Genomic DNA, 13,265 nt, shown 5'->3' with positions numbered 1-13,265 from the left:
CCGTGCTGTCTTATGAACAGCTCTAGTTTTAGTTTACATAGTAATGTCATGTTTTAGCTAAAGAAAAATATAAGCATAACTCAAATTTTTGTTCCTGAACTTGCCAATACTAATTTAATCAGTAAATCATTTAATGTATCAAAGTACATTGTGTATATGATGTTAATTTCAGTAGACATACTCTGGAATTTAGAATATGTTATATTTTGGGTTTTCGCAGCTGGTGGGTGTGTACAAATTAACTTTAACAGTTACACCTTTGAAAAAAGGTGAAACAGGTTAACAAATCTATTGTGCACTGTAGTACACTGTGAAGCTTAAACTATAAAAAAATTATTTGTATCAGGCTTCAAAAAAAAACCGCATTAATGCCAAGTTCCTGATAATAACTTTTGATGAATAGTAAAAGCCAATTCTTAAATGTAGTGATATATTGCTGTTTGTGAACAGATGTTTAGTGCCTTTTTTAAGTTATTTTTTGGAATCATGTTATACATGACTATATATAACTTAAAAGTTTGTTGTTGTTGTTGTTGTTTTTATTTGATATTATGTAAAATGCTAAATGTATTTTTTAGAAATTGTTGAAGAAATATTCTGCAGGTTTTTGTTAAATACTGGTAATATGAAGTTTGAATAAAATGAATGTTATATTGCTTGTTTATTTATTCCTTTAAAAGTAAATAAAGTTATTATATAAAGATTACGATCTGATTAAAATCTGCTCTAATTAACGCTCCGCTTTTAGATCTGACCATAAATTACGAAATAACAGCCAATCATCCGCAAGCTTTCATACTTTTGAAAGCGATGTGGTTTCTAATTTTAACCCTGGGAAAACCAAGACTGAGTAGGTAACTTTCACGATTTCGAGAACAAACATGGTGTTGTCCATATATATAGCCGACAGGTAAACTGGCAAAACAATCTTGGCCATTAAAAATTAACTCTATTATTTCAAGTTACAATGTAATTTGTTAAAATTTACTTCAAACATTTTTTTTCCAACAAAAATCAACAAGTTGTTTAACTTCCAAGGATAATGTATTTTGATACTTCTTCTAATTTGCCTATGTTAAAACAGGCTTGATCGCATGGCTAAAATTGCTTTATCGGGAAATCAGAATTATAAAAAAGGTGAAACATCAGATCTAAAAAAAGGAATAAGTAGATCTGAACTTTAGTCTGATTGATGAAGATTTTCGCTGAAATTATAAACTCAACAGTTATCTATATTAAAGTTCAGTGCTTGGTAATCCTGAACTTCAAACAAAAGTCTTCAACAGCATCCTTGAGATGAGGATTCACTTTTGGTTTTTGTGCCCCCACTTTAGTGGCGGGCATTTAGATTTACCCTTGTCCGTCCGTCCTTCCGGCCGTCCGTCCGCCCGTTCTCTTTTGTGTCGCATGTAACTCAAAAAGAATTTGACCTAGAGTCATAAAACTTTATAGGACTGTTGATCAGCATGTGAAGTTGTGCACCTGGGTATTTTTGTCTGGATATTTTTAGTTTTTTAAGAGTTATTGCCCTTGACTTAGTATTGCCCTTGACTTAGTAAAATTTGCAATTTTCAACTTGTGTTGCATGTAATTCAAAAAGGATTTGACCTAGAGTCATGAAACTTTACAGGAATGTTGATCAGCATTTGTAGTTGTGCACCTGGGTATTTTCGTCTGGATATTTTTAGTATTTTTAGAGTTATTGCCCTTGACTTAGTAAAATTTTGCAATTTTTAAACTTGTGTCGCATGTAACTCAAAAAGGATTTGACATAGAGTCATGACACTTTACAGGAATATTGATCAGCATGTGTAGTTGTGCACCTGGGTATTTTTGTCTGGCTTTATTTTGTATTTTTAGAGTTATTGCCCTTGACTTATAGTAGTATAAATTTGCTATTTTCAACTTGTTCATGCATACATGTAGCTCAAAAAGTATTTCACTTGTAGGCCTGAAAGTTAACAAGAATGTTGGTCAGCATGTGTACTAATGCACCTTTGGGTTTGCTTGTGGCTTTATTCAGTATTTGTAAAGACACTTCTTGCCCTTTACTTAGTAAAAGATTTTTAGTTTTCAAAAAATATTTGACCTAGAGTCATAAGATTGACATAACAGTAGCGCGGTGGGGGCACCCGTGTCCTATGGACACATTTCTAGTTAAACTTTAATTTTAAGGTCATGACCTTCTGAAATTCAATCACCTTATGACAGTTTTTATTTTGTAATAAACTTTATAATGCTTGACTTATTATGCTAATGACAGTTATTACTTTTTACCTGTTATGCTATAGAATATTTATGGCCTTTGACTTGTTATGCTTAAGAAAGGGTTGTGGCCCTTGACTTATTATGCTAAAGAAAGTTTTTGACCTTTGATTTATTATGCTAAAGAAAGAATTTTAGCCTTTGACTTGTTATGCTAAAGAAAAAGTTATGTACCTTGACTTATCACGCTTAAGAAAGAGTTTTTTACGTTTGAATTATTATGCTTATGCCTTTGGCTTGTATTATGGTAAAGAATATTTATGGATTTTGACTTGTTAACCTTAAGAGTTTTAGCCTTTGACTGGTTATGCCAAAGAAGTGTTATAAATTTGTTATGTTAAAAAAAGAGATATGACCTTTAATTTGTTATGCTTAAAATGAGTTGTGGCCTTTGACTTGTTATGCTAAAGAAGAGTTTAAGCCCTTAAATTATTATTCTAAAAAGAAAGAATATGGCATTTCAGTTATTATGCTTAAGAAAGAGTTATGGCCCTTGACTTGTTATGTTAAATGGTTATGACCCTAGAATAACTATGCTAAAATTAAAGTTATATAATCTTTCGACATGTTATGCGTAAGAAAGAGTTATGACCTTTGATATGTTATTAAAAATGAGTTATGGCCTTTTTGACTTGTTATTCAAAAAAAGAGCTATAGCCATAGACTTTTTATGCCAAAGAAAGGGTAATGGCCCTTGAATTATCATGTGAGAGAAAGATTTATGGCTTTTGAAAATATAAAGCAAACAAAGTTCATTTCTGAACATTATCAGTTCATTTACAAGTGAACATTATCAGTTTATTTGTGATCATTATCAGTTCATTTCTGAACATTATCAGTTTATTTCTCAACATTATCAGTTCATTTGTGAACATTATCAGTCTATTTGTGAACATTATCAGTTCGTTTGTGATCATTATCAGTTCATTTGTGAACATTATCAGTTCATTTGTGAACATTATTAGTTCATTTGTGAACATTATCAGTTCATTTGTGAACATTATCAGTTTATTTGTGAACATTATCAGTTTTAATTGTTAACATTATCAGTTAATTTGATATTATATATCAGATTCATTGTGAATATTATCAGTACATTTGTGAACATTAGGAGTTTTATTTGTGAACATTATCAGTTGGATTTGTGATAATATCTCAAATTATTTTGTTTTTGATTATAATATTGATGATGATTATTATTATTATTATTATGTAATTAGGTTAGTGAAAGAAGAACCATGTAGCTTTAAGTAAGTAATAGGGTAGCTTAATTGCAAGGACAAACAGAATTTTGTTATGCTTTAAGATTAGAAATTTAAGGTAGGAATGGTACTACAGCTAGGTATAACTGCAGTCAGTGTAACATTATAATGTGTTAATAATTGTTTGGTATGTACACATTTAAATAATAGATTAATAATATTAGATATAATGTCAGTAAAATGTTAAATGTCATCACTCATTGCTGCTTTTGATATACAAGTTAGAGTTTATTTCAGAATACATCCAGGCAGTATGCCCCACAGGTGGCAGTATCAGTGTTTGGACACCTCACCCCACCCTGCCCCTGGACCCTTATTGCAACCCTGAAAAAAAATAATTCAACACAATATTGCCACCTGTGGTATGCCCATGCATGCACATAACGTATAAACAAATGATCATATAATATAGTTAAATAGTCAATGTCAAAACTTTGTATTAAGTTACACAACAATTTTTCAGCAATAATAAAATGTTAACTATGAATTCTAATATTTAATGACACAAAAAATCAACATGTCTCCAGTTATCATGATATAAGATAAGTATTTTAAGTTTTACTTTACATTGATGGAGCAAACTTGCTTGATATCACTCATAATGATTGATTGATTGATATTTAATTAATTGGCGGCATGGCCGAGTGGTTAACGCGTCAGACTAGTAATATAATGATCGCTAGCCGCTAGGGTTCATACCCAGTCAGTGGCAAGTCGTCGTTTTCTTGAGCAAAAAACTTTACACTCAGGCCATCCTTAAAAAAATGTTTGTTTGCAGTAACGAGACCGACTCACAAAATTTGCCCCTACTCAATTTTTTTTTTCATGGTCTGGATAAAAAAAATTTTTTTTTTTGAATCAGAAAATTTTGCCTTGTGCTTTGTTTTCGTTCTTTTAAAGGTTGATAGTAGAAATAAAATGTAGTTCTTATTAAATTAGAATTCAGTTATCAATTTATTAATTGTTACCAGATTATCAAAGCATATATTGTCCTGCATTTTTGAAATTCAATGTTTTTTTGGGAGTACAGTTCAATAAAAAAAAAAAAAAAAAAAAAAAAAAAAATCGACCTACCTACCCACCTTGAAAATTCTGGGTCGGGTTACTGCAAACAAACATATTTTTAAGGATGGCCTCATTGCTCAGTACTGGTTGGTTCCAGGAACAGATTCAAACTTACAGCTTCCTACACAATCAAACTAAAGTAAATTCTGTATAAATCAAACCAATTAATTGTTTTTATGCTCCCCGAAAAATTTCGGGGGAGCATATAGTCGGCGCCTTGTCCGTCTGTCCGTCTGTCCGTCTGTCCGTCCGTCCGTCTGTCCGTCCGTTGTCTTGTCCGGAGTATAACTTGAAAACCCTTGGAGATAATTTGTTGAAACTTCATACAGTGGTAGAGGGCATGGAGGGGGAGTGCAGTGTCAAAGAACCATAACTCTATTTTGCCTGGTTTTTTAATTTATCTCCCCTTTTAGAAAAATCTTTTCGGGGACATAACTCCAAAAGTATAAGAGATATCAACTTGAAACTTTATAGGCAAATAGATCTCAACGGGTAGATGTGCAGTGCATAAGAACCATAACTCTTTTTACCAAATTTCGGAGTTATTTGCCTTTGTTCATTATATCACCTTGAACTTTGTCCGGAACATAACTTGAAAACCCTTGGAGATAATTTGTTGAAACTTCATACAGTGGTAGAGGGCATGGAGGGGGAGTGCAGTGTCAAAGAACCATAACTCTATTTTGCCTGGTTTTTTAATTATCTCCCCTTACAGAAAAATCTTGTCCGGGGCATATCTCTAAAACTATAAGAGATATCAACATGAAACTTTGTAGGTGAATAGATCTCAATGGGTAGATGTGCAGTGCATAAGAACCATAACTCTTTTCATCCTAATTTTGGAGTTATTGCCCTTTGTTAATTTTAATACTTTGAACTTTGTCCGGAACATAACTTGAAAACCCTTGGAGATAATTTGTTGAAACTTCATACAGTGGTAGAGGGCATTGAGGGGGAGTGCAGTGTCAAAGAACCATAACTCTATTTTGCCTGGTTTTTGAATTATCTCCCCTTATAGAAAAATCTTGTCCGGTGCATAACTCTAAAACTATAGGAGATATCAACATGAAACTTTGTAGGTGAATAGATCTCAATGGGTAGATGTGCAGTGCATAAGAACAATAACTCTTTTCATCCTAATTTTGGAGTTATTGCCCTTTGTTAATTTTAATACTTTGAACTTTGTCCGGAACATAACTTGAAAACCTTGAGATAATTTGTTGAAACTTCATACAGTGGTAGAGGGCATTGAGGGGGAGTGCAGTGTCAAAGAACCATAACTCTATTTTGCCTGGTTTTTGAATTATCTCCCCTTATAGAAAAATCTTGTCCGGTGCATAACTCTAAAACTATAGGAGATATCAACATGAAACATTGTAGGTAGATAGATCTCGTTGAGAAGAGGTGCAGTGCAAAAGAACCATAACTTTGTTAAGCCTTATTTTTGAATAATCTCCCCTTTTAGAAAAATCTTGTCCAGGACATAGCTGTAAAACTATAAGAGATATCAACATGAAACTTTGTAGGTAGATAAATCTCAATGGGTAGATGTGCAGTGCACAAGAATCATAACTCTACCTTGCCTAATTCTGGAGTTATTGCCCTTTGTTTATTTTTACTTTTTGAATTGTCCAGGACATTACCCGGAAATCATACATGGTTCGCACGGGCCTTGAAAAGTCCTTGAATTTGGTTTCAACCTTGAAAAGTCCTTGAATTCAGGGTTGCCTTGAAAAAACACTAAAATTGTCCTTGAATTTCAGTAAACCCCCTTGAATTTCGGTAAAATGCCTTGAAAATCCAAAAGGGTATAAAACCTGTCGCTGTAAAGGTCAGGCAAATTTTCCGCTACAAATCGGACATGTGAACGAAGGCAGCCCGATCGAGTGCGCCCATTTTGGATCGCCTGTTTTAGTAGTGTTTAGCCAGCGTTACGGTTTTGGCACGGATTTTAACAAGCACTTGTGTATGACGTCATAGCAAATTGTGTACAAAATGTCAGCTTCCATTGCGAAGTAAAAAATGGGAAAATACACTAAGAAATGTACGTTTCAGCTCAAACAATACAGTTGGGTAAAACAAGTTATACAAGACCCACGAAAAGCACAATGTACCATGTGTATGAAAACCATCGATTTGTCGCAAATGGGAGAGAGTGCATTAACATCTCATGCGAGGGGTGCAAAGCACCTAAAAAATCCACAGACGCTTGGGGTTTGGAGCTCAAAACGCCTTTAAAATCCAAATAAAATGCATATTTGTCAATCCCAGGACATGTACTGAACATATATATCGAAAAATCTTAATATATGCCGTTTTGAAAAAAAATCATATTTCAACATCTATAATAATACACAAGATAAAAATGTTCGCCGGAAAAAATCCGCACCCCTACCGTCATAATCACCATTTATTTTAATCAATTTCCAATATTTTCACATAATCCTTTGGTCCATCGACACAGAAGATATAATTCTTCACGATGATGGTCAATTATAAACTTCAACGGTAATATAAACAACGCAACAGCCGAAATAAACATCAATATTCTCGCCGTTTTTTTTCAACGACAAAAACTTTCGATAAATTCAATGGACCAGACGGCTATGAACGAAGCTATTGTTTTGCCGTGTGCAAAATGCGCAGCGCTTTTAAGTTTGGGAACCACATAATCGGATAGCTTCGTTCATAGCCGTCTGGTGCGGGTGCGGATTTTTTCCGGCGAACATTTTTATCTTGTGTATTATTATAGATGTTGAAATATGATTTTTTTTCAAAACGGCATATATTAAGATTTTTCGATATATATGATCAGTACATGTCCTGGGATTGACAAATATGCATTTTATTTGGATTTTAAAGGCGTTTTGAGCTCCAAACCCAAAGCGTCTGTGAAAAAATCTAGACATCAAGTCGTCATTGACGAAGTGTGGCCTTGCATTTGTCAGACAGGAAGGAACTATAAATGTCAAAACTGAAAATTGCAGTAGATCTGATACAAATAATAACATTATGCCATCCCAATCCACAACGTAAACTGTGCATAACATGACAATACCACCCCCACCCACTTCTAGTAATCATTGATTTGTGACTGAATCAAACATTCTAAGAAAGGGCTTCAAAGAAAAGAAACTGGAAGTTGAGGAAATTGGAAGAGAAATCCAAAAAAGAAAGGAAAAACTAGATAGAGTTGTGTGAATTTACTCAATCACCTATATGTTACAGTTTTGGTGTTCATATATTCTACTGACTGTGCTGATTTTCTAAATATAGTCACTGTTTTGCAATTCTAGTCATTTGAACCTTAAATTGAAATACACATGTTTTATTTACATGTTTTATATCACAGATATGGTTGTAAAAGTATAATTTTAAATAAGATCAATTGCAATAAAAATGTATATCACAGATATGGTTGTAAAAGTATAATTTTAAATAAGATCAATCGGGAAAAAAATGCCTTGAAAATGACAATTTTACCTTGAAAAGTCCTTGAAAAGTCCTTGAATTTTGATTTGAGAATTTGGTATGAACCATGTCATAAGAGATATCATCAAGAAACTTTGTAGGTTGATAGATCACATTGATTAGAAGTGCAGTGCAAAGAACTGTAACTCTGCCTTGCCTAATTTTGGAATTATTGCACTTTGAACTTTTTCCACGGACATAACTCTGAAACTACAAGAGGTGTACTTTCCTGTGTCCAAAACCTATTCGGGGAGCATCACCCGGCTCAAACCGGGCTCTTGTTTTAAATAAGTGAATTCGTTTTAAAATGAAATAATATTTGTATATTCATGTAGATTCAATACTAAATTTGTTGAACTTGTTGAATAAAACAATTATATGTTCGCCAGAGACTCGCATAATATGATTTTATTTAAATTGTCCCATAAATTTAATATTATACCTTCACTCATTCAATATCCTCTATATTATAAAAATATAAATTGAAAAAAAAACAAAAAACATGTCATATCCTAGTTTACAATGTGTTTGATAATTCAGCTTTCGTTTGAAACAGAATTTTCTATACATTTGTATCTTATTTCAAAAATTCAAATTTAAATTTTTTTACTTAGTATCTTTATAATTATCTTATTGAGTAAAACTTAAGATTTATCGTGTTTGTTTCTGTATGTTAACAGAAGTCCTAGGAGTACACCAGTTGTACAAGACGAGGGCACAGATGCAGAGACGCGTAGACAGATTGCGAGAGAGTCGGACAAAATACGACGTGAGATGGAACGTGAACGCAGAGCAAAGTCAATGTCGCCAGGACGTGAACGCTCTCCAACACGCACATATCTTACCCTCACTCAGTCACCAAAGGTTTGTTTGTGTGAATACTTATGTTTTTCATGCAATTATCAGAGTATCGTTTCCGTTAGTTTAACCCATGCTGGAAATTTCATCTAGCATGGGGTGTGTGCTAGATAAGTCGCGTGTTGTACAATGGCACACTCAGGATGACGATATTTTACCAATATGAATAAAGTTATAATTTCATGCGCTTAATGTGACAAAATAGTTACGGGTGTAATGACATAAATTTTCATGTATAATTGTTTTATCTAGGAAAAGAGTTAAAAATATAATAGAATATGGTAGAATATGCAAGAAAAAATATCTGACATGTGTTTGGGCTTACCTCATTACCGCCAAATGGGCAGGTCCCCTTGTTACGAATATTCCGATCGGAACCACTACATATGACAGATGTTAAGTTTAGAATCTCATCTTTCTGTTATTTAATTATTTCAGAAACAAAGTGTTCTCCATAAGTATTATATATAAATAACATTCTTATTGTTAAAATAGAGGTAAAGCATTTTTTTTCAAAGCTAAAACTACTGTATTAATTTTAATAGGGAAAAAATGAGACAAAGTGGATTGTTATAAATTTTTCTGAAAATATATTTTTCTTGTTAAAAAAAAACAAATTTTGAATATTTGGACTAAGAAAAGCAGAATGCATAAGTTTTCCATACATTTTCATTGTTTATATGAACTCATGTTTGTTCATGTTCTAGACTTTATATGACAAAGGGGACAGACCAAACATAAATGGTGGTGTTGGTGGTGGTAAAAGTCTGTCAGATGAAGAAAAGGTAGGTTGTTTTTCTTATCTAGTAGAGCCTTGTGTTCAGCTGTGTTTCTTTAACCTAAGCATAAAGATCATAGTTGGCATGACATTTGGTGAATGTTTTACTTGCAAGCTTTTTAAATCTGTAATTTCCATTTATCGTAGTAGGAATTTGCTTGAAATTTAACATTATGCACAAGTCCTGTGGATCTTTACTATATTTCTATTCCCAAGAACAATTATTCTGCAATGAATCTTTACTGAATTATAAACTTTACTGAATTTTGAAGTTTTTATAAGCAAGTCTAAGCCCTCTCAACAACAGCTCATGGTATTCACTAAAGATTCAACATTTGTCCTAAGGGCCATAATTGTAAGCCAGTAACAAGTACACAGACATTTTTCATGAAGTTTTATAGACTAATATCAAGTTTTGACCTTACTCATTACCCTACTAGGACTAAATGTTGTTATCCTTTGTTGCCTTCATAGAGCCAAGTCAGTCTGCACATATGTGCAGTCTAACCAGGGTCTATATTGTTGGTAGCTTAGTTTTTGTTTTTTGATATTGAAATCCCTTAACCTTTGTATGGACAGTGTTCCAAATTCAAAACACAATACAAGAATTCAGCGTAAGAAAATTCCTGCACCCAAGAATAGTGATTTTTTGTTAGCTCGACTATTCGAAGAATATGAGAGCTATTGTAGTCGCCCCGGCGTCGGCGTCAGCGTCCGCGTCGGCGTCTGCGTTGGTTAAAGTTTTTTGTAAAGTCAAATATCTCAATTATTACTTGAGATATTCAATTGAAACTTACAATACTTATTTATAGTAACAAAGTACATCAGATTGACAAGTTGGATAACTCTGCCTACAATATTGACAGAATTATGCCCCTTTTTAACTTAGAAATTTTGGTTAAAGTTTTTTGTAAAGTCAAATATCTCAATTATTGCTTGAGATATTCAGTTGAAACTTACAATACTTATTTATAGTAACAAGGTACATCAGATTGGCGAGTTGGATAACTCTACCTTCAATATTGACAGAATTATGCCCCTTTGGAACTTAGAAATTTTGGTAAAAGTTTTTTTGTAATGTCAAATATCTCAATTATTGCTTGAGATATTCAATTGAAATTTAAAATACTTTTTTATAGTAACAATCTACATCAGTTTGCAAAATTGCATAACTCTGCCTGCAATATTTGCAGAATTATTTGCCCCTTTGAAACTTAGAAATTTTGGTTAAAGGTTAAAGGTCTTCAAAGATATTTACTTGAAACTTTACACATGCACTTAGGGTCATAATTGGAGGGTCATAATTGTATGTCACTGACCAAGTTTTGACATAGACAGGTCATTATTGCAGCTGTCAAGAATTAACTTTTGACCTGCGGAATTTGTTTAATGGATTTGCCCAGCTTAGAATTAAGCACAGTTCATTCAATGTTAAAGGGTTTTAGATGTAAAAAAAACAACAAAACAAAACAATGTACTAAAAGAGGGCGCCAAACAGTAAAGAGTCTAGTCAGACTTCACTGATGTACAGGCTAGCATTGATCTATACTGGTAGCAAACTGTTCTTGCAGAATAAGAGTTAATAGATATTACTGTCCTTTATTGGATTTTCATTCCATTAATGAGTATTAAGTAATTTTTTTAGGTGCACTAGTTTAAAATAGCAAACTTCATTGAATGACATTACTGATTTCCATAGCAAACTATTGTAATTACTTTTATCTTGTTGAATGGAATATTGATAATTCTGTAATGATAAGTTGCTTCAACTTAGTTCAACAAAATGAATGAAACAAAGGTACTAGATCAACTGAAGTACTGCCGAGTATGCTCAATATTTAAAGAAAGGAAAATTGACATGACATTATGTAAATGTATGCAGTCACAATTATCTGAATTATCTTAAACATGACATTATGTAAATGTATGCAGTCACAATTATCTTAATTATCTTAAACATGACATTATGTAAATGAATGCAGTCACATTAATCTTAATTATCTTAAACATGACACTATGTAAATGAATGCAGTCACATTAATCTTAATTATCTTAAACATGACATTATGTAAATGAATGCAGTCACAATTATCTTAATTATCTTTAACATGACATTATGTAAATGTATGCAGTCACAATTATCTGAATTATCTTAAACATGACATTATGTAAATAAATGCAGTCACAATTATCTTAATTATCTTAAACATGACATTATGTAAATGAATGCAGTCACAATTATCTAAAACATGACATTATGTAAGTGAATGTAGTCAAAATTATCTTAATTATCTTTAACATGACTTTATGTAAATGAATGCAGTCACAATTATCTTAATGATCTTAAACATGACATTATGTAAATGTATGCAGTCACAATTATCTGAATTATCTTAAACATGACACTATGTAATTGAATGCAGTCACAATTATCTTAATTATCTTTAACATGACATTATGTAAATGTATGCAGTCACAATTATCTGAATTATCTTAAACATGGTATTATGTAAATAAATGCAGTCACAATAATTTTAATTATCTTTAACATGACATTATGTAAATGAATGCAGTCACAATAATCTTAATTATCTTAACATGACATTATGTAAATGAATGCAGTCAGAATTATCTAAAACATGACATTATGTAAGTGAATGTAGTCACAATTATCTTAAATATGACATTATGTAAATGAATGCAGTCAGAATTATCTAAAACATGACATTATGTAAATGAATGCAGTCAAAATTATCTAAAACATGACATTATGTAAATGAATGTAGTCAGAATGATCTAAAACATGACATTATGTAAGTGAATGTAGTCACAATTATCTTAAATATGACATTATGTAAATGAATGCAGTCACAATTATCTAAAACATGACATTATGTACGTGAATGCAGTCACAATCATGTCAAATATAACTTCAAGTAAAATATTCCATATGGTAAACGGACAAAAGCCCTCCGGACAAAAGCCCTCCCGTCAAAAAATGACATGGCGACAAAAGCCCTCCCATGAAAATGACAAGGCGGACAAGAGCCCTTCCGTGAAAATGACAGGGCGGACAAAAGCCCTCCCATTAAAATGACTGGGGGGACAAAAGCCCTCCCGTGAAATTGACAAGGCGGACAAAAGCCCTCCCGTAACAAAAATAAATATGTATGTTGAATACCTGTGTTTTTTCAATGCACTCAACATTGAAATTATTACATATATATTTGTTGCTGTTTTCAATTGGCCTAAGTATTTATATGAGCTAGAGCCACCTTTTAATCTGAATATACCTTCCAGAAATGTTTAACAAGGTAACTTTTTACACGAATGCCGTTAAAAACAAAGTAAATTTTAACAGTAATTGACTCATGACAAGGCACATTATATATGTCTTTAACTTTTCAAGTTAGATCATTTTAACTTCTTTTCATCATTTATTCTCTATTAATCTTAACTTTACATAGAAGCAATCGTTCATATCTTCGTGAATAAATATGCATTTACAGAGTTTAGCACTAATTATTCAGATGCCAGTCAGGAATGCGCTGAAGCTCATGCAAACA

General features: G+C 32.4%; 1 protein-coding gene across 1 annotated transcript in view; it reads left to right on the top strand.

Annotated features, from left to right (window-relative positions):
• The window catches only part of LOC132750012 (trichohyalin-like), a 157,478-nt gene that overhangs the window by 68,752 nt on the left and 75,461 nt on the right, over window positions 1–13,265 (top strand). The window contains exons 14-15 of the mRNA XM_060739962.1: window positions 8,744–8,927; window positions 9,629–9,706. Of these exons, the coding sequence (XP_060595945.1) occupies window positions 8,744–8,927; window positions 9,629–9,706 (262 nt within the window). The remainder of the gene's footprint in view (window positions 1–8,743; window positions 8,928–9,628; window positions 9,707–13,265) is intronic.

This window comes from Ruditapes philippinarum, unplaced genomic scaffold (assembly GCF_026571515.1).
Source record: "Ruditapes philippinarum isolate M1 unplaced genomic scaffold, ASM2657151v2 ctg330_1_1_1_1, whole genome shotgun sequence".
Taxonomy (NCBI): domain Eukaryota; kingdom Metazoa; phylum Mollusca; class Bivalvia; order Venerida; family Veneridae; genus Ruditapes; species Ruditapes philippinarum.
The sequence above is the reverse complement of the archived record's forward strand: the minus strand, read 5'-3'. Positions and strand labels throughout refer to the sequence as shown.